Source organism: Lithobates pipiens, unplaced genomic scaffold, assembly GCF_037356315.1.
Source record: "Lithobates pipiens isolate NorthernLeopardFrog02 unplaced genomic scaffold, aLitPip1_a1.2 Scaffold_23, whole genome shotgun sequence".
NCBI lineage: Eukaryota > Metazoa > Chordata > Amphibia > Anura > Ranidae > Lithobates > Lithobates pipiens.
Genome location: NW_027507785.1, coordinates 311,680,333 through 311,692,651, shown reverse-complemented (window position 1 = coordinate 311,692,651; position 12,319 = coordinate 311,680,333). Strand labels below are relative to the sequence as shown.

Below are 12,319 nucleotides of genomic sequence, written 5' to 3'. Positions count from 1 at the left end.
CTGGGCATACCCCCTGTTTTGTTTTTTACTCTTATCCCAGGCTCCGTTGCAGAGAGATTTGCCCTCACTTCCTGTACGGTTTAAAATGGTTTCCCCAAACAGGAAGTGAGGGAATCGAGTGGCACATTAAACTAAATCCAAAAAATTAAAAATGTACTTTCTGTTACTGCTTCCAGTACACATATCTGTATATGTGATTATTCATGGTTGCTCACATACAGTATGTAAAAATTATTATTTAGACATACTGTATGTGAGCAACCATGAATTTATTCCTGCACTTCCTTTTTATTCATTTGTTTCAGGTACTTATATAGAGCTGTCAATTTACGCGCTTCACATATTGTACATCCACATCAGTCTCTGCCCTCAAGGAGCTTACAATCTAAGGTCCCTATCTCACATTCATACATACACATGCAGGGGCCACTTAACCTACCTGAGTACTTGGAGGAAACTGGCACAAGTACAAGGGGAACATGCAAACACCAAGCAGGTATTGTTCTTTTTGAGGGTGGGCATGCTAGCCTTTCATGGTCTTAATGTAATGGAAGCATAACCACCCTCCTCGGTATGTTCTTGTTGTGGATTCCAATGCTGTATGCCAGTGCTGCCAGAGTGGGCACATGGAACCTCCAAAAAGTAGTAAGCTTCCTGTCCTGACTAGGAAAAGGGCATTTCCCCAGTAGGAACATGGAAAGCAGTAAAACCCTGACAGAATATTCACAACTCCGGGCAATTTTAATATTAATAAACGTGGAGCTCAGGCTGCAAAAATCACTGGGAACCTGGAGTTGCCCCCTGCAGTACTTCTATTCAAAAACAAGAGGCCCTCAGTCTTCTGGGTTAAGTGATGCCATGACAGAAGTGTATGTACAGGGGTCGCCATTGCAACCTGGCCCCATGTGCCAGGGAGCCCGTTCGGCATGTAGAGGAACCAATGCCCTCCTGCAGCCGCTGAATGCCTGCTTCTCCTCCTCTACCTCTTGCAGACATTCAGCGGCTGCAGGAAGGAAATGGAGGGCATTGGTTCTTCTACCTGCCACCTCGCTATCTCTGTCCTGCTACCGTGGGCCTCTGTGTGCTCTCCTGGCTCCCCTGCCCCCCGCAGCGCTGCCAGGCATCCCCTTCCCACCTCCTGTGGGCCGCTGTGGGGGATTCTGTGGATGGAGAGTGGGGAAGGAGCCGGGAAATGTATAATTTACTGGCCCCTTCCTTGTATTAATGAATAGAGCCATCAGTACTAAACACTGACTGTTTTTTTTTTTTTCATTCAAAGCTGAGGTGTAGTAAACTGTGTTTACTCTGCTTCAGTTTGTGAATGGAGCATACAGAGCTATTTCTGTCCATTAGTTCTGTGCTGCTGAGGCTGCAAAGATGAAGATCTCCTTTCTCTGTCTCAAAGGTGAAATATCAGAGGTCTGTTTAGACGCCTGATATTTTGCTAAAGCCCCCCAACGGGGGTCCTAAATGTTTTTTTAAAATAGTAAAAAACAAACAAAAAAAAACTGACATCAGTGGTGGAACTACCGAAGTTGCAAAGGTCAAACTTGTGACAGGGGACTGCCGTTCTGCCACTATGGGAGTCAGGGCCCCGGGGTTAAGTGGGAAGGGCATCGGCCAGGGGTACCCTTCATGGTTCCTTTCACTCTGAAGGTTCAAGTTATGCCTCTATGCCCAGACAGTTCTGGTCCAGAAGCAGGTCTGAGAGAGTGTTATCAAGCAACTGATCAGCAGACTGCACAGCGAAAGACTTCACCATCCAGTGGCCAGCATGGAGGAGCATGCACATCTAAAGGGATGCCATGGATTTGTTCTTTTATACAATGCTTGGGCCTAGAGCTTGTCTAACTTATCTTTGTCCCACCATCGTGCAGTGAGGAGTTGAGGTACATGAGCTTTATCATGTAACCACAAGAAAAAAAGAAAGTTATATCTCAGTGAAATTATGCAAATTAGTTATTGATAGAGTGTTATTCAATGTTCATATGTAATAAGTAGTTCTGATGGATTTACATACATTTTTTTTATGTTTCTTAGATAAAAGATTGCAGAACTATTTTGAACCCCTGCTGGGTACATGTTTGGTTGCCATCACATTGACCACACTCGTTTTGGGTTTATTGATGATCCGGAAAAGGTAGGAATAGTAACAGCCTTTAAAGTGGACCTGTCCCCTATATGCTCAACTGATTCTCAGCGTATAAAATTATTGATGAGAGCTATCTGTTCACTGGCACAGAACATGCTCATTCTGCTGCTGAAATGCTTCTGTGGGAAGAAATTTCCCAGCATATATCACATTGTTTTGACTGGTTCTAGATCATCACGCAAGGTTTAGTGTACCGCCTCTTGCCAAGGCTATTTTTAAGAGTTGGGAATTTCCAGCTGATGTCTCATGGTACTGAGGCTTAAACATCATACAAGAAATCCACTTAACTTCAACTTCTGACGTTATAATGCAAAGGTAAGATGCAAGCAGGGGCGGACTGACCATTCGGGCACTGCCCGAGGGCCCCGGGCCACTAGGGGGCCCCATCAGGGTTGCCAGCCTCAGTAAAACCAGGGACAGTATGTAAAAATCTGTTTTTTTTTTACATCTGTCTCTGAAATGTCCCTTACTGACATCCTTTTGGTCTAAAAAAGAGATTATAGCTGCCCCACCTCTCCAGTAGCTTCTCAGCCAATAGAAACATGTCTGTGTATATACTGTGTGATTGTATACTGTGTGTGTGTGTGTATACTGCGTGGCCCCATAATCTCTGATTGCTTGGGGGCCCCATGAGTGGTCAGTCCACCCCTGGATGCAAGGGTAGAAACCCATCTCTAAATATTAAAGAAAACTTCCAGAAAAGACATATACAGAGCAACATGAACTGGGAAGATGAGTTTTTGCAGCTAATTCAGATTTTTAATAATTGCTAAGTAATACAAAGTGGGAAATGTCATCTTTCTATTTAAAGAGACTCTGTCATAAAGTAAAGCACGCGTGTGGTTATTCTGGGATGTAAGCAACCATTTCCTGACTCGTCACACAGGTTGTGAGCCCAGCAAGCTGAAGCAATTTAACCATATAGTGCCTTATCTCATTACTGCTCTTTTGTACCATGTGGATGTGCATACATGGGTATAGTTATAGCCCAACTTTAAGCAAGGTAAAATAAAAAAATAAAAATATGGTGCCCCAGGAGGTGTAAAATAAAAAGAAGCTGTGGCCAAAATACTCACCTCCTCTCCAGTGTTGTCACCTGTAGTAATTAATTTCTGCCACTAGATGTCCTCAGTCTTCTGGGTTGATGACAGCCACCATCATTCAACATTCTGTGAGTGTCAGGGGTCATAGACCCAACCCCCTGAGGGGAATCATTATGGCACCCCGCAGTCCCATACCACCATCTCCAATTCTCTCTATTCCTGGTTGTGGGTGGGCCCACAGTGACCTCACGTACAATGCAGAACTATTGGTCCTTGCATAGTACTTGATGTGACCACTGGCAGGAGCACCTTAAAAAAAAAGAGGCTTCAAGGGACTGGTTGCACAGCATTGAGGAAGGTTCCTGGAGTGGGAAATAATGTATGTATTAGGGTAGATTCACACCTGATGCACACCGTATTGTAACACAGTGGCTGGTGTAAATGTACCCACCAACGTTTACAGTGCCTTGAAAAAGTATTCAAACCCCGTGACATTTTCCACATTTTGTCACGTTACAACCAAAAACATAAATGTATTTTATTGGGATTTTATGTGATAGACCAACACAAAATGGCACATCATTGTGAATTTTCCCAATTTTTTTTTCAAATAAATATGTGAAAAGTGTGGGGTACATTTGTATGGCGCCCCCCGGAGTCAATACTTTGTAGAACCGCCTTTCACTGCAATTACAGCTGCAAGTCTTTTTGGGGATGTCTCTACCAGCATTGCACATCTAGAGAGGGACATTTTTGCACATTCTTCTTTGCAAAATAGCTCAAGCTCTGTCACATTGGATAGAGAGCATCTGTGAATAGAAAATTTCAAGTCTTGCCACAGATTCTCAATTGGATTTAGGTCTGGACTTTGACTGGGCGATTTTAACACATGAATATTCTTTGATCTAAGGGATCCTCAAACTACGGCCCTCCAGCTGTTGCGAAACTACACATCCCATGAGGCATTGTAAAACTCTGACATTCACAGACATGACCAGACATGATGGGAATTGTAGTTCCTGAACAACTGGAGGGCCATAGTTTGAAGACCCATGAAACCATTCCATTGTAGCTCTGGCTGTATGTTTAGGGACGTTGTCTCACTGGAAGGTGAACCTCCACCCCAGTCTTAAGTCTTTTGCAGACTTTAACAGGTTGTCTTCTAAGATTGTCCTGTATTTGGTTCCATCCATCTTCCCATCAACTCTGACCAGCTTCCCTGTCCCTGCTGAATAAAAGCATCCCCACAATATGATGCTGCCACCACCATGTTTCACAGTGTGAATGGTGTGTTCAGGGTGATGTGCAGTGTTAGTTTTCCACCACACATAGCGTTTTGCTTTTAGGCCAAAATGACCAGAGCACCTTCTTCCACATGTTTGCTGTGTCCCCCACATGGCTTCTCGCAAACTACAAACAGGACTTCTTATGGCTTTCTTTCACCAATGGCTTTCTTCTTGCCACTCTTCCATAAAGGGCAGATTTGTGGAGAGCACGACTAATAGTTGTCCTGTGGACAGATTCTCCCACCTGAGCTGTAGATCTCTGCAGCTCCTCCAGAGTTACCATGGACCTGGCTGCTTCTCTGATTAATGCTCTCCTTGCCTGGCCTGTCAGTTTAGGTAGACGGCCGTGTCTTGGTAGGTCTTTCCATTTTCGGATGATGGATTGAACAGTACTCTGTGAGATGTTCAAAGCTTGGGATTTTTTTTTTTATAAATTGACCATGCTTTAAACTTCTCCACAAGTTTATCCCTGACCTGTCTGGTGTGTTCCTTGGCCTTCATGATGCTGTTTGTTCACTAAAGTTATCTAACAAACCTCTGAGGGCTTCACAGAACAGCTGTATTTATACTGAGATTAAATTACACACAGGTGGACTCTATTTACTTATTAGGTGACTTCTGAAGGCAATTGGTTACACTAGATTTTAGTTAGGGGTATCAGAATAAAGGGGGCTGAATACAAATGCACACCACACTTTTCACATATTTATTTATTTATAAAAAAAAATTGAAAACCATTTATTATTTTCCTTCCACTTCACAATTATGTGCCACTTTGGATTGGTCTATCACAAAAAAACCTAATAAAATACATTTACGTTTTTGGTTGTCACATGACAAAATGTGGAAAATTTCAAGGGGTATGAATACTTTTTCAAGGCACTGTATTTCTCTACCACTAAACTCAAAAAGCATTTAAACCTTTGCAGTGTGTGGGGCCCACGGCAAAAGCATCTTTATCTGGTGCTTTAAAGCTGATCTCCACATTTAATGTCTCTTTTAAATAGTTCATTTGGGCCAAGCTGGCCCAAAGGAACTATTTAAAGGGACATTAAAGATGAAGTAAACCCTCTCTAAAAAAAAAAAAAAAAAAAAAACACCCTGCAGGACAAAGGCATAATGAGCTAGTATGCATAGCATACTAGCTCTTTATGAATTACTTACCTGAGATCGAAGCCCCTGAAGCAACCCTCGTTCACCTCCTCCATTGCCGCCATGATACCCGGAGTGACTTCCGGGTATCGCTGCTCCGGCGCTGTGACTGGCTGGAGCAGCGATGATGTCACTCTGGCGCATGCGCGCGGGAGCAGTCAGTGACACCATGATCACATTCACTAACGGCACGCTCAGTGCGCCTGCGCCGTTGTCTACGGCGACATCGGTAGACATCGGTGCCTGTTTTTAGGAAAATATCTCCTTAACCGTATAAGTTAAGGAGATATTTCCAGCACCTACAGGTAAGCCCTAATCTAGGCTTACCTGAAGGTTAAAGTGGTCTGCAAGGGTTTACAACCACTTTAAATAGTTCCTTTGGATCTAGCTGGCCCAAAGGAACTATTTAAAGGGACAATAAATGTGGAGATCCTCTTAAGGCTTTCTGGACAGTTAGCAATATATCCAGCAGGGGTCAGGCTGGCACCATTCTACAGGTACAACACCAGCACTGTGCGAAACACAAACTGCAGATTCGTAGAAAATTGTCCGCGGTGAGACGCAAGGTTTCATAAAGACGTCAGCAGAAAGTACAGCATGTGGGAAGAGCATGAGCTCATCAGATACCCTCTCCCCTGGTGAAATCCAGAGTAGCTTTCATTTTCTGCAAGGCTGCATAAGGGCTTTCAAACCCAGCACTGACTATGACCAAAAAGTCAGAAACAGCTGTGTCCCTGTCCAGTCTACATTAAATGGCTCTGTAAAGTTTTATAGCTGCTGTGCTATAAATTTCAAAATTAATGAAACAACCCTAAATCTCCTTAAAATTAAAGTGGTTATAAAGCCTGAAAGTTTTTCACCTTAAAGTGGTGTTGCCACCAAAAAATAAAAACTGCTTAAAATTCGTAAAAAAAATAAAAAAAAAATAATTGGCAAAAAAAAAATTTTTTACTCACCTCTAAATACCGGTTGCTAGGGGGTCCCTCGTAATCTGCCTTCCTCATTGCCCGGGCTGGTGACATCACTTCCCCTCACGCCACACATTCACCTGGGACCTGTCATGTGTCCCAGGTGACTGTACGGCGTATCACGGCGCCCTGCGCCGCGAGCGCATGCGCAGGGGGTGCCCGGCTGTGAAGCCACAGCCGGGTGCCCACAGTATGCATGACGGCGCCGCGAGCGGAGCGGGGAGCGAAGGGGGGGCTTCGTTCCCCCGCATCGCTGGACCCTGGGGCAGGATCAAGGTCAGACTGGAGTTGCAGGGTAAAGTCGGATTGGAAGTCACACGACTTTCATGCCAGAGCAGTGTGAACCTGGGCTTAACCAGACATGGATAGAAGTCACAAGACGGCTATATACTGCTGATGAAAAAAGGTATTTAGCAGTTTATATTTACTAAATCAATTGCATTTCCATGTTTTTTGTACTGTGGGAGACCAAATCTAGTGACTGCTCCTGGGTTTAGTACAGGCATGTCCAAAGTCCGGCCGGTTTAAGTTTTTAACGGCCCGCCTGGAGAATGAGAATTTCCTGTTTACAGGCGGCCTCTGTAATAGGAAGTTCCGTCTCCGGCGCTGCCATTGGACGACTGTTCTGTCCATCAAAGGAGGCGGGACTTTCTATTAAAGAGGCCACCGTGTAAACAGGAGATTCTCCTGTAGGGGACCTTTGGCAATGGTGCTGCATTCCTGGCAATGGTGCTGCATTCCTGGCAATGGTAGGTGCATGACCAGTGCAGTCTAAAGGTCCCCTTTGCTTACCCATTACCATTCTCTCCAAAAACCCCACCCCTTTTGCACATAACCCGGAAAGATAAGACCACACCTTGCTTTTGGAGTAAAATGGCCATAACAGCCTTTATTAACATTACTCAAACACTCTAATCAAAATATATATCAATATAATAAATAACCATAAATATATATATATATATATATATATATATATATATATATATATATATACAGTGGTGTGAAAAAGTGTTTGCCCCCTTCCTCATTTCCTGTTCCTTTGCATGTTTGTCACACTTAAGTGTTTCGGAACATCAAACCAATTTAAACAATAGTCAAGGACAACACAAGTAAACACAAAATGCAATTTGTAAATGAAGGTGTTTATTATTAAGGCTAGGTTCACATTGCTGCGATGCGGGAACGCCGCGAATCCGCGGCGTTTTCCCGCATCGCATACCTCCCGCCGGCAGTTCACACTGCCCTATGCGGACGGCTGGGGGTGTCAATGTTATGTTAATGACACCCCCAGATCCGTCGGCATATCGCAGTGCGATCTGCTGACTCGCACAGGAATCGGATCGCATGGTGTGAACCCCCATGTGATCCGATTCCGTTGCGGACCCAAAAAAGGGTCCCGTGCGAGTTTGCTGCGGGACCGCTGCGAGTTCAGCCATACTATCTGTATGGCTGAACTCGCAGCGCTACGGAGATCGGATGTGATTTGCTGTGCGAATCACATCCGGTTCTCCCCCCGCAGCGGTGTGAACCCAGCCTAAAGGTGAAAAAAAATCCAAACCATCATGGCCCTGTGTGAAAAAGTGATTGCCCCCCTTGTTAAAACATACTATAACTGTGGTTGTCCACACCTGAGTTCAATTTCTATAGCCACACCCAGGCCTGATTATTGCCACACCTGTTCACAATCAAGGCATCACTTAAATAGGAGCTGCTTGACACAGTAAGGTCCACCAGAAGATCCTTAAAAGCTACACATCATGCCGAGACCCAAAGAAATTCAGGAACAATTGAGAAAGAAAGTAATTGAGATCTATCAGTCTGGAAAGGGTTATAAAGCCATTTCCAAAGCTTTGGGAATCCAGCGAACCACAGTGAGAGCCATTATCCACAAATGGCGAAGACATGGAACAGTGGTGAACCTTCCCAGGAGTGGCCGGCCGCCCAAAATTACCCCAAGAGCGCAGCGACGACTCATCCAAAAGGTCACAAAAGATCCCACAGCAACGTCCAAGGAACTGCAGGCCTCACTTGCCTCAGTTAAGGTCAGCGTTCATGCCTCCACCATCAGGAAAAGACTGGGCAAAAATGGCCTGCATGGCAGAGTTCCAAGGAGAAAACCACTGCTGAGCAAAAAGAACATCAAAGCTCGTCTCAATTTCTCCACAACACATCTTGATGATCCCCAAGACTTTTGGGACAACATTCTGTGGACCGATGAGACAAAAGTGGAACTCTTTGGAAGGTGTGTGTCCAAGTATATCTGGCGTAGAAGGAACACTGCATTTCATAAAAAGAACATTATACCAACCGTAAAATATGGTGGTGGTAGTGTGATGGTCTGGGGCTGTTTTGCTGCTTCAGGACCTGGAAGACTTGCCGTGATAAAAGGAACTATGAATTCTGCTGTCTACCAAGAGATCCTGAAGGAGAATGTCCGACCATCTGTTCGTGTACTCAAGCTGAAACGAACTTGGGTTCTGCAGCAGGACAATGATCCTAAACACACCAGCAAGTCCACCACCGAATGGCTGAAGAAAAACAAAATGAAGACTTTGGAGTGGCCTAGCCAAAGTCCTGACCTGAATCCTATTGAGATGTTGTGGTATGACCTTAAAAAGGCCGTTCATGCTCGAAAACCCTCTAATGTATCTGAATTAGGACAATTCTGCAAAGATGAGTGGGCCAAAATTCCTCCAGGACGCTGTAAAAGCCTCATTGCACGTTATCGCAAACGCTTGGTTGCAGTTGTTGCTGCTAAGGGTGGCCCAACCAGTTATTAGGTTTAGGGGGCAATCACTTTTTCACACAGGGCCATGATGGTTTGGATTTTTTTTCACCTTTAATAATAAACACCTTCATTTACAAATTGCATTTTGTGTTTACTTGTGTTGTCCTTGACTATTGTTTAAATTGGTTTGATGTTCCGAAACACTTAAGTGTGACAAACATGCAAAGGAACAGGAAATGAGGAAGGCGGCAAACACTTTTTCACACCACTGTAAATATAACCATAACAAAACATCCAGTCCAACGAATTGCCCGATCTGGTGATCTCTGACGGTGACCCATAACTTTAACCAACACCAACTGCGGTACCCACTTTCACTTAACCAGGCCTCCAGCTGTGACCGCCCGGAGACAAACATCCGACAGTGATAACTATAACGGTATTCCATCCAATGTTCAGGAATACACCGGAGGGACCCATACTAGCAATGGGCCCCCCACCCCTTTCAGATGATCTCTGAATTTACCGCCAACCGTCAAAGACCACCAGACCAACACCGCCAACGTCCACTGCCATCCATCAGCTGTCATGACATCAGAATCCCTGGAACCTGTAAGATAAGAACAAAAACAACAACCAACACAGCAACCACCCCCAAAATTAGGGAGGGAGGGTGGGAAAACTGCCTCCTCTCACTGTTCCTTCCTTCCGCACTGCCTGTAACTCCTCCCCCTCCTCCTTTTATACCGCTCCTCCCCTAAGCTTCAGTTCTTTTTCTACTCCTCCCTCTAGTACCTCATCCCACACTTAACCCTTCCAGCCCTTATCCTCACTGTCATGCCCGGCCCTTCGTTACTTCCCCTTCAGTCCATACACTGCGGGCCTTCCTTTCCTGGCAATGGTGGGCCGCATTCCTGGCAATGGTGGGTGCATTCCTGGCAATGGTGGGTGCATTCCTGGCAATGGTGCTGCATTCCTGGCAATGGTAGGTGCATTCCTGGCAATGGTGGGTGCATTCCTGGCAATGGTGAGTGCATTCTTGGTAATGGTGCCGCATTCCTGGCAATGGTGAGTACTGCATTCCTAGCAATGGTGAGGCTACATTCATGGCAGTGGTGGGTCTGCAGATGGACACTTGGGAGGCTGCAGATGGGCACTGACCCTTATTTTGCTTCACAGTTCTTTATTCATTTTTTTTTTCCCTGAAACTTCCCTTTTAATGTGAAGGTGCGTGTTTTACTCCAATAAATATGGTATATCCAAATAATACGCCCGCGCTCATCTCTTTACTCACATACAGCCACAAAGGCAAGAGAATTCTTGTTGGGCAGTGTATTAGTGCTGGAATGAACACACTTAGCCCTTGTACACACGGTCGGACATTCTGACAACCAAATCTGACGGATTTTGTCCGAAACTGTTGCATACACACGGTCGGACAAAGTTGTCAGAAAATCCGATTGTACATAACGTGATAACAATATTTCATTACGACAGGACTAAGTTCAGGCTAGTAGCCAATAGCTTTGGTCTAGGAATTTGATCTGAGCATGCGTGGCACTTTGTCCGTCGGAGTAGGCTACACATGATCGGAGTATGTCCGATCGGACCAGTTTGTCTGAAAATATTTCCAGCAAGTTGGAAAACTTGGTCCGACGGATATTCCGACGGAATCAGTCCAATGCATACCACACACAGTCGGATTATCCGACAACACGGGCCGATAGGACACATTCCGACGGATTCTCCAACCGTGTGTACAAGGGCTTAGACTGAATTTTAATGGTTCAAAGAATGTCAGGCAAAATGACCAGCCCTCAGATATGTTCACTTCATCCAATCTGGCTCTCTTTGAAAAAAGTTTGGACACCCCTTAGTAACACTGAAGATAATTGGTGTCATGCTACTGGCTCTACCACATGGTGATGGACTTGGATCTGTGAAGACCCCATCAAATAGGAGGTCAATTAGCTTCAGCTCAAGGAACCTCTAGCAACCTTTGGAGGAGCATTCCTCCCAACATTTTGAGATAAGAATGAGGGACACCTACTAACAAACATATGTAGGCATAGGACACGCCCCCTGCCACACCCCCTTAAAGGAGAATTAACCAGAAAAAAAGTTAATTAAATCCACAAGTGCTTTGTTTTTTTACCACTACTATTCCTTTATATTGGCTTTTAAAATGTACAAATGCAGCAATTTAGAAATCGGATGAAAGGTTTATAACTGGGGAACACTTTTTGAAAGATAAAAAGTACATTTTATGTAAAACTATATGGACCAGACCAAAATGAGGGACACAAATGTGGAGGACAGAGGGACATTTCTCCAAATCAGGGACAGTCCCTAGAAATCAGGGACATTTGGGAGCTATGCACTAGGGTTCCGTTGAACTCTGGTTGAGAACGACTTGGTCTACAGTTCTAAAGGAAAGCCGCTAACAAGTCCGCAGATCTGCAGCTCCTCCCACCCCCCTCTGCCCTGCTGATAGGGTGACATCGCTGGTGGGGTAGGAGACCGGGGATCGGACACGTGAGCTGATAATTGCCTCTGCCCTCAGAGACTGAAAGGGGGCAGTGATGTTAGAGAGGAAGGGGAGGGGGCACAACTGCAATGGGCACGGTAATTGGGGAGCTGTAACGTAAAGGGGCACTGTAATCATAAGGGCACTGTACAGTGCAGTCCCCTTTAATGCTTCTTTGCAGTGCAGTCCCCTTTATACCACGGGACCCTTTTACAGTGCAGTCCCCTTTACATTAATGTAAAGGGGACTGCACTGTAAAATGGGCGCTGTGATGTGAAGGGGAACTGAGGACACTGTGGGACTGCTTTAAAGGGGCAACTGTGCTGTAATAGGAGATTGTGATGTGAAGGGAGGCTGAGGACCAAAACTGGTCCTTGATGATCTAAGATACTGCTGCCTCTGACTGCTAGTCTCAGGGTATTAGGAATGTGATTGATTATTACTGTACTACTCACTGTTC

The 12,319-nt window shown here is 45.0% G+C and overlaps 1 protein-coding gene across 1 annotated transcript in view; it reads left to right on the top strand.

Moving 5' to 3' along the window:
- LOC143926614 (interleukin-12 receptor subunit beta-2-like) overlaps nt 1–12,319 on the top strand; it is a 127,976-nt gene that overhangs the window by 93,013 nt on the left and 22,644 nt on the right. The window contains exon 14 of the mRNA XM_077450515.1: nt 2,041–2,140. Coding sequence (XP_077306641.1) covers nt 2,041–2,140 — 100 coding nt within the window. The remainder of the gene's footprint in view (nt 1–2,040; nt 2,141–12,319) is intronic.